Genomic DNA, 15,772 nt, shown 5'->3' with positions numbered 1-15,772 from the left:
CGGCGCGCAGCCGGCGGGCAGGTGCCGGTGCCGGCGACGGCGGGGCGCGGCGGCTGCCCGGCGCGGGTGCGCTCCGGCTGCCCGGTGCGGCGGGCTGGCGTCGGCCCGCTCTGAGCTGCTGTGGCTCGGCGGCGGCAATAAATAGCGAAGGGCCGTTTGTTTTGGCAGGAGAGCGGCCGCTTGCGGGGCGCGGGGCGCGGGGCTCGGCGCTGCCGGAGCCCTCCGCGGTTTGCGCCTCGGCGGTCAGCGCGGCGGGGCTGGAGCCGGAGCCGGAGCCGCCGCTGCCTCCGCTCCCCGGGCAGGAGTGAGAGGGGAAATTGAAGAGATCCGGGACCGGGAACCGCCAGGACCGCACCCTGCCCGTGTCCCAGCCTCCCAGAGCCCTCCCTCTCTCTCCTCCTCCCCGTGGAACCTGCCCCGGGCCGCCCGCAGCCTCCTCCCCCCTGCCGAGCCCCGCAGCCCACCCCGTCGGTAGTGCCCGCAGACACCTGCCCCCCGGGGCAGCCCCGCTGCCGCCCCGAGACGTGCCCGGGCCGCTGCACACCCTTCACCCCCCTTCGCGGTGCGACCCGCGGCGGGTCCCTCGCGGTGGAGTGGGCGCGGGGTGGCACCCCCGGGGCTCCGGCCCCCGCTGCGCCGCCTGCTCGCCAGGGGCCCGGGCCTGCGGGCGGGGATCAAACAGAGCAGGGAGGCAGCTGGTTGAAATTTAACCACAATATTCTCGCTCCCCATTGTTTCCAGGGAGGCCCGATATTTCCACAACAGGATTATGGCATCTGATTAACTCGCTGAGACAACAATGAGGGGCTGGGATGGGCTTCCCCTTCTAGCTGCCAAAAGGGGAAAGTAAATATAACACCCTGATTTCAGGAGCGAGGGTTTGCAGGGCCCCCCCGGTTCTCCCCCAGCTGCGTGCCGGGGAGGGGTCCTGCACAGCTCTGCTTGCACCCCTTCTGGCTCTCTAGGGTCTTCCCAGGTGAGGCAGTGCCTTGGGATGCCCCCGTGCACACAACTCTCTCAGAGATGTCCCCTCGCCAGCTCTTCAGGGGGCACAGGGCACAGGTCACTCATAGGGATATGCAGTGACCAGGCTGGAGTAGCCCAGCCAGACATCCCGCTCCAGCTGCAGGGCTTTGCTCATCTTAGCAGGACCAATCAACCTGGGCAAGAGGGATGCAGGCTGGGGATCCAGCAGTACCCACAGGCTTGGGATGCTGCTGTCCAGTGGCCCCAGTAGACCATTTCCTTTGCAGGAGCTGCAGCAAAGTGCAGCTGGCCAGAGATGTCTCCTTCAGGTTTTCATACTCAGTAACCACATTCCAGCAGGTTTTCTTACTGGTTTTCATACTAGGTACCCAAAACCAGTGCCCAGAGCCTCTGTGATTTCCTGCCACTGTGCAGGACGGTGGAGTGCAGATGTCCCACTGCTCCTGCACATGATGGAGCAAGAGTGTCTGGCCAGCAGCCTCAGGCCACCTCACTTCTACATCTCTTCAGCTGATCCTTTCAGTGGAGCATCCTAATGGCATTAGCAGAAAGAGCAGAGGAGACATGCCACAGCACCATTCTCCATCCCTGCCTTTGGCTTCTAAGGGCTGCAGAAGGGACACAGCTCTCTGTGCATCACTGGCACAGGAAAATCAGACCCTGTGGACCCTGGACTAGGTCCACAGGATCCTCCAGAGTTATTTGTACTCCCAGCGAAAGGAATAAGCTCAGCTTCTCACTTTGCTCATCACCAGGGACTGTGGAGCAGGATCATCTGGGGTAGTGCTGCATCTGGAGGCTGGGGCACTTCCCCAGGGACAAGTTCCCCATTGGGTTGCCAATGATCCAAACCCAGACCTCCAAATAACCTCTGCAGGTTTGTGCATATCACACACCTGTGTCCCCCTCCCAGCAGCTCCAGGCTCACAGCAAGCAGCCTAGCCCTGCCCTCACTGGTAAGAGCATTTATATCCCATGGAGATCCAGGGTGAAAGACTGGGAGTTGAGTTTGCCAGCAACTCCTACCCGTGCAGGGGCCCCGGCATCCTGCATTGGTTCTGGCCAAGCAGTGACAGTGCCCTGTTGCAGAGTGCAGAGTTCATCATCTCTCCATGCAGCATTCCCAATGTCAGTCAGTGTCCCTGCCAGGTAAAGCCCACTGGCACATGGGGCCACTTGGATAGGTGCCCCAGGCATGACAGAGCAGCCAGAGCTGGATGGGTGGGGAGGTGGCTGCAGGCTGGAACAGGGGCAGATAACCAGTGGGTAAAGAGAGAATTTTGCTTGGGGAGTGAGGTTCCTGCTCAGGTAACTAGTGGGAAGGGACGCTTGCTGCTGCAGCACTAGGTCACAGGGAGGAATTACCTTCTAGTGGAGGTGGGGGGAGATGCAGCATCCATTCCTGCATTGCACAGCATCTCCCACGACACTCAGCCTCTCTCAGGCACCACTGGGATGCCTGGCCACCGCACGCTGCTCCTGCCTGCATTCCAACTGTGCACCAGTTGTTCTTTCCTCTGCACCTCAGCTTTCTCCACCACTGCATCCCACTGTCCCTGCCCCAAGCGGGAGTGTAGCATCCCACATACCCCTTGCTGGGCTCCCAGGGCTGCCCGGAGCTGGGCGCTGCGCAGGAGGAATGGGTGGCGGAGCAGGACCAAGCAGTCTAGGTGGTGCTGTTTCTCTATTTTTGCACTGGACGGGTTTGAGATTTTCCTCTCCGTATTCGATGCCTTGGTCGTCTTCTTCTCTCTCTCTCTCTCTCTCTCTCTCTCCCTCTCTCTCTCCCTTTTTTTTTTCTTTTCCTTTTCTAAAAATACTTGACAGCGATTGAAAGGTCCCTTTAATCGAGGCCACAGAGCCCTTATTAAGGGCACGGGTCGGGGTGCTGGGCCGTGCCCGGCATAACGGCTTCATTAAACCCTGCGAAAACTAATATTTATGGAATCAAATTTATGGAGGCCAAGGCCGAACTTGTGGCCTTTAATGTGTGTCGGGAGCTCAAATCCAGCCGGCTCCAGGGAGGAGGGGCTGGGGACAGGGAAGGAGACCCCAGCGGGACAGGATGGGACAATGAGTAGTGGCATTCCCCAGAGCTGGCGACAACCTGGGCCAGGGAGGCACCAGTGGCCCCATGCTGGAGTCTTGGGGGCCAGGGTCCCTGTGGTTCTCTGGGGGGCATTGGCAAAGCTCTTTTTCCTGCTATCTTCACTCTCCTGTTTTTATTTATCCCCCATCCATTTCTCCTGCATCCCCACCTTCCCTTGCCTTGGGAGCAGGGTAAATGGAACAGGATCTGTCCCTGCAGTAGGTCTTTACACCCACCTGATGCCCACTGGGGTGCTCATCCATCCATGAGCACAGGCTGCAGGACACCCCACAGAGACTTACAGTGCAGCAGAACAGGGCTCATGAGCAACATTCCTGAAGCATCCCTGGCACTGGCTCCCCTGAGTTGAGCACCCCAGGGAGAAGCAGAGACACAGTCTGGGTGCAGCTGGTATCTGGGATGACCCAGGGGTGCAGGTGATGGTTTGCACCACCTGCTCCCCCTCTATAGAGTCCACCAGTCACTGGCACAGCCAGGTTGGGAATGTGTCCCCTCTGCCCCTTCCCATGATGTCTCCTCAGGCCCAAAGAGGACAGACAAGCTAGATGCCCTTACTGGGGTAATAAATCCTCCTCCTGAATGTGCTGGCATGCATGGGGGAACAGCATGAATCCCAGAACCAGCAGGGACCCAAGGGACCTGGTTTGCAACAGAGCAGCTCCTGGGCCAGGAGACAGCCCACATGAATTGATCAGAGGTTGCACCAGGGGACAACTTGGTGACAGCAGACATGAAACAGAGAGCAGTTAAGCTCCTGCTGCCCCAGTCATACCCCCTCAGCTAGTAGCAGGGAAAAAGTGCCCAGGAGGCAGACCTAAAGCTGCCAAGGTAAGATGCTTGGAGATGGGAGAATGCAGGATATGTAGTTACGTCTGTTGGTACAAGCTCCCCATCCCATGGCTTCTCCTCACCACCCACTCTGCCCTGCATGCTGCTCCCTTAGAGAGGAAATATAAAAAGCAACCGTTTGCACTTGCTCTGTGGCTGATTGGCTGTGGTCCAGCAAAGGCCCTTTCATTCCCCTTCCATAAGACACAGGGGCTGCTCCGGATGTTTTTGTTTCCCCCTTGCTGACCAGGAGAACAGGCAGCATGACTGCAGCTGGCCCAGCCCCAGGGAGCAGGGCACCTGGGGGCACAGGTCCCTGCCCCAGGAGAGCAGCACCACAGGCTGCAGCCTGCCTGTTGCCTGGCTTTCTGCCTGCTGTTTTAGAACCTAACTTGGGCACAGGAATGAGGTCCCCGTCCCAAAGGAAGCATGTGGACACAAGGGCTAGAAGAAGAGAGCAGGAGTTATTGGATAGATGGATGGATGGGTTGGCTGTGAAGGGGCGGAGGTGGTGCTGTGTGTCCAGGGAGCATCTGTAATTTGCTCCAGGGCTGCCTCCAGGCCTGGAAGGATTCAGTGTGTTAGTGTTTTGATCTCCTGCTCTTTGGAGGCCCATATCATCTGCCCAGTAACCATGGTGGAGGTGTCTGCTGCCTTTGCCAGCCTGCTGCTGCAAGGGCTTCACTTGGCTCCAGGCACCAGCACATGGTGTAGGACAAGGAGAACATGGGCTCCATCCCTCTCAGCATACTGTGCCCCCATGACCTGGGTGTCCTCTTGTGCACGCCCCAATCCACATACTGCTGCTCAGGGTGAGGCACAGCATGTCTGGGAGCTGCCGTCACACACCACAGCAATGAGCTGCTGCCATCTCCTCTCTGTCCAGAGCTGCAGCAAGCTCCTGGGACAGCAGGACCAGACTGAGGAGGACCCAGCAGCACCAGGGGTTGCACCCCTTCCCAGACACTATAGGCCTGGTGGGATAGAGCAGGAGAGGGACACAGCCAGACACAGCCCTTTATTGAAAACCCACATGACAGCATTCAAATCCTACAGCTCTGCCAGAGCCCTAGCTGTCCCACACCCACTGGCAGCATCTCTCCCACTTCCCCAAGGTCCAGCACTGGCTTTGCCATGAGAAGAAGCCTGGGCAAGCTCTGCACCAGGGAAGAAAAGCTGTTTTCAGAGGCACTCTTGAAGAAAGGAGCTCCATCTCCTCAGCTGGAGGCACCTTGGGAGGGGACCATGACCTTGCACAGGGTTCACTAGGAGATGAAGAAGAAGAGGTAGAGGATGCATGGGTGCCCTGCACTCCCTTTCTTGGATGCTGGGGGGAGCAGAGACCATCAGGGAGGGGTGGCAGAAACCTTTCAGCTGAAGAGCCCCTTTGCCTTCTTTGGCTTGGCCTTGGCTGCAGGCAGCCGAGGCTTCTGAGCTGGGGAGCAGGCTGGCTGCAAGCAAAGAGAAGGTAGAGTCAGTGCCCCCTCAGAAGGCAATGTCAGGGGTCATGCAGGATGGGTGCATGTGTGCAAGCAGTGACACACCCGTCATCCCTGTTGTGGGAGTGCAAACCACACACACGTGTGCAATCACACACTCCCCAGTCAGGGCACATGGGGTAGGATGGGCTAAGAACCAAGCTGAGACCCCCGGTCCATCCTGAAGGGGCACAGGGCTTGGATGTTAGGTGGAAAAGGATGTGCGGGCCCCATCTGCCATTGGTACAGAGAGGCTGTTTCTAGAGCTGCACTTACCGTGGTTCTCTCTCTGTAAGATGTTGTTTCATCCTCCTGGGATGGAGGAGGTGAATGGGGGTCCCTTGTGATTTCTGCAGTGGACACCAGGTCTGCATCATCCTCTGGTACCAGTAGAAAAAGATGCAATTTTGGATTGAGATAAGGGAGCATGGGGCATTGCCGATACCCACTCCAGGAATTATGGTTGCATGGGGGAAAAGCAAAAGGAGAGACTGTTGCATGGGAGGAGCTGTACCTGAGGCCATGCTCCCCTTCCCTGAGATATGGGGCTCAGCTGTATGGGGGACAACTGCTTCATGTACTCCCCATCCCACAGCCAAAGAGCTCCTCACCTGAGCACTGCCGTTTCTGAGCCTGCTTGGCCTCCTGCTGCATCACTGCCGTGTAGAGCTGCTGCAGAGCAGAGGCAAACGCCTGCCCTTCTCCTGCACCAAAGATCTGGGGCAGCCTCTGCAGGAGAGAGCACAGGCACCATCACCCTGCCAGGAAATCACCTGCCAGGTCACCCTGCCGCGGTGCTGCTGGGGGGGCAAAGAAGAGGCTGTGCCTTCCTCTGCCTGTCAGGTTCCATTTGTTTCACCCCAGGGACTGCAGCACAGCTTGCAGGAACAGCCAGCTCTGGGACTGGATAGGATGTGACTGCTCCCCAGTTGTGCACACACACATGCACACACACGTTCGTGCACACACCTGCCCACCTGCTCTGACCAGTGGGTTGCCTTCCCATTCAGAGGGAGACTGCAGAGTCTTTCATGAAATGCCAGAGATAAGATCACACTGGAAGTGCTCTGACTTCCCTGGCTGGAGCAGCAGGGGCTGCAGCTTGCAGACATGGACAGTAAGCCTTGGGCAGGGGCAGGACCTCGGCAAGAGGTGGGAACAGGTAGCCCCGGCCTGCCACTACAGCCTTCAGCATGTCTATGTATGCAGCATAAGACATCTCCAGCAGCCCCATGGCAAGTGAGGGCAATGTAACAAGCTGGACGAGGGGTGCCCAGGTTTGCTCCCGGTCTACCAGAACAGCTCCCACCTCCCTGCAAACAGTTTTATTCCCTCCAGGTTTGACACAGGGAAGCCCCTCTCCTCCTGCCCACCCCCCCTGCCTGCCTGATGCCACTTTTACCCACTGGGCCATGCCGATGCACATGGCAGACCTTAGCTGGCAGACCGGGAAAGCGCCACACTCCAGTGGGAACATAACACAGCTCACAGAGAGCAAACAAACATGTACAAGGATGGGGAAATGCGTGTGTGCCCTGGAGGGGGTGGCTGTGGGGGGTGTGTGGGGCACAGTGTGGGCATACACGTGCAGGTGAGTGTGAGCATGCTGACGTGCATGGGGACTGTATGTGCAGTGGTGTGCAGATGAGCGTGGCTGGGGATGCACGCGTGGCTGGTTGTGTGGCTGTGTATGTGTGTGTGTGTCAAAGGTCTGCACACTAATCTCTGCCCTGATCCACACCCAGACAGCAGGAGAACAAAGTGTAACAGATAAGGCAGGATCCTCTCTGGGCCAGAGGAGTGGGGATGGGATGGGGACACTCAGACCCACTCAAGGCCAAAGTCCAAAGCCTGATCCCAGCTTCCCAGTGGCAGACCGGGTAAGTTGAGCCCTCCTCCGGCTGCTCCCCGCCAGACAGGTGGGAGGACAGGGCTGATGCCAGGATGAGTTGGCTGGTGCCCAGAAAGACACCTTCCATGCAGGTCTCATCCCATCTGCTGCAGTTGTGGGCATGAAAGGCCCCTTAGCTGCAGGATATGCATGGCACTGGCCAGGCAAACACAGGTCACCTCCTGTGTCCCTGCCCACTGCCACAGGAGGGAGCGATACTCTGGCCCCAGCAACCTGCCAGCATCCCTAAGGTTGCTTGCCACTGGGCAAGCACACCTCTCAGTGCCTCACTGCCCAGCCTCCAAACCATGAGCTGTGATGGCCCATCACAAGGTCTCAGGGAGGAGGAGGGATGCTGAGCACCTCAGACACCCTGGGGATGCTCTTGCCCTTGGTGTCTCACCCCATGGGGCCAGGGTTGCACCCAAGATTGCAAAAGCAGCATCCGAGGTTGGGAAGGCAACTGCACTTCAAAGGCAGGAGAGGGGCTGGCAAGGGGTGGCCGACACAGCCCAGATCAAAGGCACAAGCTGGAGTCATAATTCAGAGAAAAGCAAACAGCAGCTCCCAGGAAAGCCAGGAATGGCAGTGAAGTGAGCAAAGTGTACTAGATAGTGTTGTGTGGGTCAGTGCCCCAGGAGGGCAGGAGAGTCCCCTGCAGAGCCAGACAGCCCTGGATGCCACTATTCTGGTGCCCACCCCCTCTCCCTGCCAACAATGGGTCCTTGTGGAATGCCAGGGTAATGGGGCAGGCTATGCATCCAGGTGTAGGGTGCTGCCCATCCCCCTCTGCTCCAACCCATCTAGGATGGCACCTGGGATGTGCCTCGAGCCCCAGGGCTGCTCAGTCTGCTCCTCTGCACAGCATTCAGGCAAGGATCTGGGCAGGGCAGCTGCTCACTCAGTGCTCAAAAGCCCAGTTGCCCAAAGCCAGCACAGTGCACCCATGGTGTCCCTGGATATGGGACAAACCATCCTTGCAGCCACCCAGTGTCCCCAAGACCAGCACCCACGCACACACTGAAGTGGCACCCTGGGGAGGTACTGGGAGAAGGGTACCTAGCATCCTTGGGAGAGATGGGCATCTGGGATGGCACAGGAATCTGCAGGTGCAGGGCACCTGCTGCCCACGCCCGCGGGAAAGGCTTAGCTCCAGCAAGCCCAGGGTGGAATTTGGGAGTCAGTGGCCACTTCCTGCCGCTGCCCTTCCCGGCGGCTGGAACCCGCGGGCTCAGGGCCATGGGGCGGCCGGAGCCGGCCCGCGGCGGGACGGGGAGGCTGCGCTTCACAACCCCGGAGGGAAATGGGTTATAACCAGAGCTGGAAGCGTTTCCCTGCAGAGCTGTGACTCAGCAGGGAGCGGAGCGTGTTGTGCCAGCCACCGGCCACCTGATGGCCCCGGAGGCTGAGAGGGACAGCGAGGTGTCCCTGGAAGGGGCTGGATGGGGGACAAGCCTTGGCTACTTGTGATTTTCTCCTTCTTCCTTGCTCCACTGCTCCAGCACATCCCGAAGCTGAACCCTGCTGCAGACAACTTGTCCCCGCTGCAACATCAGGCTTGGGCTCTGGTGACTTGTTTTTCCCTGATTACCCATCTCCAGGATAAACATGACGCCTGAGGTCTGGGGAGCAGCACGGGCAGGGAGCTGGCAGCTGGGGGAGTGCTGTCCGGGTTGCTCACGGGGCTTGCCAGGCACCGGGAAGCAATGCCTGAGGAGCTGGCATGGCTTGTCCCGCCTGTTATGACTACCTGGCCACAAGGCCAAGTGGGATGCCCCAGTATCAGGAGGGACTCAAGGCTGCAGTAGTGGCACGGGAGGCTCTGCAGCACACCCTGAACTGCGATTAGCCCAGCCAGGAGGGGTACCCGGTGAAGGGGGGCAGGTGCCTGACCTCGTGCTGGGAGCAAGCTGTGCTCACTGACAGCCCTGCAGTGTGGAGGGGCAGCTCAGGGGGAGCTGGGCTGCAGCCTTACTCAGTGACCCCCATCCCAAGGGGGCTCTGCTATGAGGCTGCACCCCAGTGTGGACAGGCAATGGTGGGCAGGGTATGGCATCTGTCTCCAAAGCATGCTGCCTTCACCCACCCCTGCCCAGACTCCCTTCTCAAGAGGCCATAAGAGATGGCAATTTGGATGTCCTCTTTACAGCATGAACAGGAGGGGCACATCACCAAGCCCAGCACCACACCACCAACACAGAAGCATCACCTTTCCCTGGCCCAGGATGGGTTCGCAGGCAGGCTGGACTGTGCTGGGCCCCCAAACTGGTGCCAAGCACCAGAGTCTAAATCGGTCATGCTCAAAGCTGGGGACTGACCCTTTCATTATCACACCAGACGTTCAAAGCGGTTACCAACATTCTTCACTACAAATCCCACATTCCTATTTTTTAATATATTTTTAACTGGAAAACAGAGCAAATGGGCCCTGTTTGGAAATTACAGCCTGGCTGCTGTGGCTTGTATGTCAGATCTGCCCACATTCCCGTGGCCAGCCTCAGCACATGCTCCTCAGAGGCACACTTAATAATTCCTGCCGGGGGCAGGAGCCAAGGGCTGTGGGCCAAGGGGGGGCATGGCTTCCCCAGGCCGCCCCCGCCAGCAGGCTCCATGGAAGTGGTGTGGTGGAGTGGCAGCCCAGGAATGGCAGACTGACTCTCCAGCAATGGGAATGGCTGCCATCACACTGGCATGGGCAAAGTCTGATAATGCTGTGTCAATCCATGGAGGGCAGGGGAAGAGCTCCATGACTGGAGTGTTCCTGTGCCTTATGGCCAGGCTGCCCTTGGCACTCTCCCCTGCCATGAGTTTTGTGCATGTTCCTGGGAATGGGGATGCTGGATCTGTGGATGGCTTGCTGGATCTGTGCTGGGCATCTCTACCCATGGTTGTGCCAGTGTCAGTTAGGCTGGGGAGGGATCTACTCTGGGATCCAGAGAGATGCTCAACCAGCCTCTGCCAGTAGCACTGGACCAATGGATCCCAGTAGAATCTGTCTGCAGGAAAATAGATGGAGAGGGTTGAACTGTTCCATTCCAGCTGGGATCAAGGGCAGAGAAAGGTGAGACTTAACCCCCTGGGATGAAGCAGGCCACATAAACCTAGTCTCTTGCCCCAGCTCCCTGGTGGGGCAATGACCCCTCTTCCTGGGGCCAAGCTCCCTCCAGGCACCCCGAGATGCCTTACATTGACCACTGATGCCCTTTCCCAGCTCGTCCAGTTCTTAGATGTGCTTGCACATACTCACCCCAGCCTTCAGCAGTCCCTGGGGCACCCCAGCAGCAGGTGGCTAAAGGACCAGCTCTGACCTTGCACTATCACTGTACCCTCCCATGCATCTCCAGGGGACACGCACCAGCAGCAGCTAAGAGCTGGCAGTGCTGCCAGCCCGCCCTTGAAGCAGGCACGGGCAGGATGGCCAGGACTTCACAGGCAGGCAGCCAGGCTGAGCACACCTGACAGGAAGCGGTGGTGCCGGCAGGGGAAGGCAACCGGAGAGCTGCTGAGAGGTGAAGGGGTCACCCCGGGGAAGAGCGGGTGGTGAGGCCAGGACAGGCGAGCATCCCAGCTCGACCCAGCCCAGCACAGCCCAGCACGGCACAGCACAGCACTCCTCCCAGCACCGCTCTGGCCCTACTGCAAGCAATGTTTTCCTTTCCCCCTGATTTTAGGGGCCTTTCCAGCAAGCAAATGTCAGGCACATAAAGGCCGGCACTGTGAGAGGAAGATGGAGCGAGAATGCCTGCCCGCGTCCCTCCGTAAGTGCTGTCTCACACTTCATCAAGGCAGCCTTTGCAAGCGAGGCACACGCTTAACAACCAGCAGTCTATGCTGGCCGGTGACCGCAGCAGCCCTGCCGCTCAATACCCTTTTCTTTCTCCTTGTGCTGTTTTTGTGGCTTGGGTTACAGCCTTTCTCGCAGACACTGAGCAGAGGGGTGTGGTGGCAGCGAGGCTCTGCATTGTGCTACCACCACGCTGCTGTGATGCTGGTCCCCCCTATGAAGGGATGCTGGGGGGGTCCTGACCCTGCCCTGCCCACCCGCTCCTGCATCCAACTTCCAGGGACAAATCCCGGGGAAAGGAGGGTCAGCAGCAGTGCAGAGGTAGGGCAGGAGGTTGCAGCATCTTCTCCCCAGTCATGTGAGGACCAGCCTTCCAGGCCCTAGGGCTTGGCTTCCAGGCTCCCTACGGTGGGGAGCGAGGGGTTCCAGCCCCCAGTGGGCACAGTCCCTCCCCCATGCCATTTGGAAAGAGGCCATCCTGCCACAACGTCCAGCAAATCCATGGACAACCAAGCCCTCCCATTGCCCAAGTGCTAACAAACTCCCTGAAAATAGTAGCATCCAGCACTAGCTTTGCCTCCCTACCCGGGTGCTGCTCAGGGTCTGGCGGCAGCTGCTGGTGTCACCCCCACATCCAGCCTGACCATGGGCACCTGTCCTCCTGTCCAGCAGCCCATGGAGCAACAGCAGGAGAGCCTCTGGGGAAGCTGGCACAGGGTATCAGTTTGGCAAGGGAGCTGGACAAGGAGGATGCCCTGAAGAGCAGCAGGTTCCAGCATGTCAGGACTAGCGAGGACTTGCTGCTGGCTTCCAGGAAGGCATAGTCACAGGCTGATGGCACCTATGGGCATCACCTCAACCAACCCAGCCCATCACTGACACCGGCTGTCTTCTCCACGGTCAAGAGAAGAAGATGTAGAGACCTGGTGGCCAAGTGTGTCTCCTGTCCCAGGGGGACAGCTCAGGACCCCTCTTATCTGTGATGAAGTTGGGTGGCTCATACTGCCTTGTTATTTTAGTCTGACTTGGTGAATATGGACACATCATCCAGGTTTATTATTGTAGGGTTCCTCCGCAAAGTGTGCCAGCTCATGTGGGTTTATTATTGTCTGCCCAGGAAAGCTGGACACATTGCACTGGTCTGTTATTGTAGGGTTGCTCAGGAAGGCCAGCCAGCTCATCCCAGCTTGTTATTATTGCACAGAGCTCATGGGGGGCTGGCCAGGAAACTTCCTGCAAAGTGGGGTGACGGAAAGGGAGCCACACCTGGTGAATCATAAGGATGCTGTGTGGCGATAAGGAACAGTGAGGGGTGGGATCCAGCACTTCGTCTCCACCCGGCAAGGATAGGTCACTCATTCAAGGGCACAAACACATGCAGTTAACCCCTGGGACCTACGGGGCACTGGGGCTTGGAAGGCAGCAGGAGTACGGGTCAGGGCTGGGGGTTGGCAAAGCAGCCCTCAGACTCCTTGAGAAACAAAATCTGGGGGTAACAGAGGGATATGTGCCTGACAACCATGGGGATGCTGCACCCAGCGCATCCCTAAACCTGGTTCACAAGGGATTAGCTGAGCTAACAAGGCCCAGAGCGGAAGCTGGGGCTGAGCCAGGTGGGATTAGGGGCTTTGGGGAGAATCTGGGTGCGTTCAGGACCAGGTTGAGCAGGAGGCAGCTGCTCCACCCTTGCGGCTTTGCAGTTCCTCCCAAGCATGGGCACAGTTGGAGGGGTTGTCCCTGGAGATGCTGCCCCATCATCACCCGAAACTGCAGCAGGAAGCATTTCTATGTGGGGCAGGGGGCAGCAGAGCTCACCACTAGGCTGCCTCAGGCAGGTCCCCAGGCACATGGTCCCAGCAGGGTTGGGTCCAACATGCCCCAGCAGCCCTGGCACTGCCCCTGGCGCAGCCACTGAGTCACCATCACTTCCCTGTGCTCTGTGACAGACTGTGTTTCCCAAGCATGGCAGCCTGCTGGTGTCCCTGTGGGCAGTGCCCAGCTGTACCAGGTGCCCAGGTGTCCCCCCAGGCAGTGCCAAGCTGTTCCAGGTACCCAGGTGTCCCACAGGCAGTGCCCAGCTGTGCTAAGTGCAGATGTTGGTCCCCAGCCAGGCACCAGGATTGAGTGTCAGGCGAGCTCTCCGTGCACAGCAGCAGCAGCAGGAGGCCAGCCAGCCCTGCGAGCACACAGCCCCTTCATTCATGGCAAAAAATAGCCCCCCGGGGTGTGGTCCCGCCTGGAAAAGCCCCCTCCAACCCTGGTCAGCCCATGTTTATTCAGTATGGGGGGGACACACTGCCCTCTCCCTGCTCCCCAGCCCCGTGCACCATCTCCCTGCCAGAGTGGCTGTTCTTGGACATGGTTCCCCAGGTCCCCCCTGGCCAAAACACACAGGCTGGGGCGAGGGGGAAGGCAAAACCCTAAAAAGCACTAGGTTTGTCTCCAGGAGGAGCAGCCCCTGGTGATGTCATGAGAGTTTTCAAGCGGCCACATGAAAGGGACTCACTGCCCAGGAAATCCACAGGTCCATGATCCGTCAGCAATCTTCAGACAAGCCAGCGATTCTTCAGTGGGCCAGGAAGGAAACCTCGGGGAGCCCAAGCCAAGCCTGCCCTTGCCCCGGGAATAAAGCTTGCCCCCAGCCTCATGGCCCTCCAGGATCTCCAACCTGGCTCCACAATCTCTCTCTATCCCTTTCTCACCATCTGCAATTCACAGCAGCCCAATCTTTCTCTGCAAGATGGTACCAACCTCTGCCCCGCTGTCCCTGGGCATCGAGCTTCTTCCTGTAGACTACCAGCATCCTAATCCCTGCTCTGTAGCCTCCAGAGTCTGTACTCCTGCCCCTCAGACTCCAGACCCTTTCTCTGTGCTGATCTAGGGGGCAGCACCCCCATTTCCATGGTGATCCATCAGGCTGGGACTGGCAGGTGATTTAGGGCCAGGCAGCACTGCCACCAGACAGTGGGGATGCAGCAGGGCACGGGGTTCTCTTTCATGAGGGATTACGCTGGGGACAGCTGAGAACACACAAACGCAGCCCCCTCAGCCCCCTCCCCAAGAGCCAGCCAGGTTCTCGCTCTGCTCTGGCAGGCACTGCAGACATGGGCTCTGAAACCAAATCCACTGCCCTGGGCTTCCCCTCCCCATTTCCCATAGGTGCAGGATGCAGCAGCTGGAGTCATGGGGGAGGATCTGCCTTCCTCCTCCTCCCCATACAGGAGACACTCTTGGGATCCCATCCAAGCCCAGGGTCCCAGCTCTGCACCCCAGGCTGCTCTGCACATCCCAGCCCCTCCATGGATCCTGCATCATGTGCAAATTGGTGACAGAGCTGCCTCTCCTGCCCAGAAGGAGCTGAGTGGCAAGTGAAGATCAAGGGTGGTTTTGACTTCATGCCCCCAGCACCTCCCATGCATCATTTTAGGAGGCTGCAAGCAACCAGCCCATCCATCTGAAACTTACCCATGGAGACACTCTTCTGCTCCTCCTCTTGCTCCATCTCTCCCCACACAGGCGCAAGGTGACAAGACCCCTCTGCAATCCCAAAGGTGCCTGGGGGCCAGTGTGTACCTGAAGCTGGTGCCATGGCACATGGGGACACTGGCTGAGAAATCCGTGGTGGAGCAATGGGCATAGATGTCTTCACAGTGTGGTGCTGGGGCTCTTTGGGGCCAGCTGAGTGGTGACAAAGGACTCTGTGACTGAAAACCCCTGACTTCAGCAGAGAGAGGGTCTTTGCAGAAGGGCCAGCTCTGAGCAGACCACGGCCTGGGACATCTAGGATGTGGGGCATCTCCATCCTGCTGGTACCCAAATTCATCCATGACAGCACTGGGCTCACAGAAGGGACAGGGACAGTGGAGAGGAGATAGGAGCCCTCGGCAGTCAATACAATTCTCTCAGGGCTGTTCCCTCTCTCTCCTGGGCCTGGGGTGGGATGTTTGCTGCTGCTGTCTCTGTCTCTGTGAAGAGAGGGGACTCAGTCTCTGTGACTGTCAATCAGGGACTTTTCACCAGAGCTAAAAATGCACTCATAGAAGGAAAACAAAATAAAAGCACAAAACAAAACAGAGAGGTGAAAAATTCCTTGATATTTCTCTCCTGTGAATCCCCAGAGCCAGCAGAGAGGCGAGAGCCCCCGGAGTTTGTCAAGCAAACACTTTCACACCCTCGGCCAGGCTCGGCATGCTGCCGCTGGAATGCCAAATATATATTTAAGCCCTGCTCATCAAAGGACTCTGTTCGGAGTCGGTTTCGGGCAACGTGCATGTGGGTTTGGCCCAGAGAGAAAACCAGAGATGAGGAGAACATTTCTTGGGGATGGGAGACAGCTCATGTGCATACACACTCACACGCGTGAGATAAATGACAACCTTCAAGGTCGTGTGGCTGTAAGGTCACGGGCTGGGCACGAGATACCTGCCCGCTGCAGCACTCACCCTTATCAGCGCCTGTCGCACTGTGGGGTGGGGATGTTTAGGCTGGAGGGAGGCCAGCAGCCATTCTGCATTCCAGTGCTATAAACTTTGTCAAAGCTAAATGAGCTCAGCCAACAAAGCCAGGGTCCAGTGAGATGAGCAGAAAGCAGCACTTTGGGAGAGGGTAAGACTGTGGGGACAGAGAAGGCTGGTCAGGGCTGTGCACCCAATGACAAGGTGATGAGTATCCTCAGCTTGGGCACAGCGTCATGC

The 15,772-nt window shown here is 58.4% G+C and overlaps 1 protein-coding gene across 2 annotated transcripts in view; it reads right to left on the bottom strand.

The window, feature by feature from the left end:
* Nucleotides 1-4,928: 4,928 nt before the first annotated feature.
* Nucleotides 4,929-15,772, bottom strand: part of NHEJ1 (non-homologous end joining factor 1) — a 44,202-nt gene continuing 33,358 nt past the window's right edge. Inside the window, exons 6-8 of one of the 2 annotated variants that reach the window (XM_027636816.1) lie at nt 6,015-6,132; nt 5,680-5,783; nt 5,179-5,376 (exon numbers count right to left, since the gene is read on the bottom strand). In XM_027636816.1, the coding sequence (XP_027492617.1) occupies nt 5,296-5,376; nt 5,680-5,783; nt 6,015-6,132 (303 nt within the window). In that variant the 3' untranslated portion in view covers nt 5,179-5,295. Of the gene's footprint in view, nt 5,377-5,679; nt 5,784-6,014; nt 6,133-15,772 lie in introns of both variants that reach the window. The other variant, XM_027636815.1, reaches the window with a different exon arrangement.

This window comes from Corapipo altera, unplaced genomic scaffold (assembly GCF_003945725.1).
Source record: "Corapipo altera isolate COAL_440 unplaced genomic scaffold, ASM394572v1 45, whole genome shotgun sequence".
Classification (NCBI taxonomy): domain Eukaryota; kingdom Metazoa; phylum Chordata; class Aves; order Passeriformes; family Pipridae; genus Corapipo; species Corapipo altera.
This window is presented reverse-complemented; position numbering and strand designations above follow the sequence as displayed.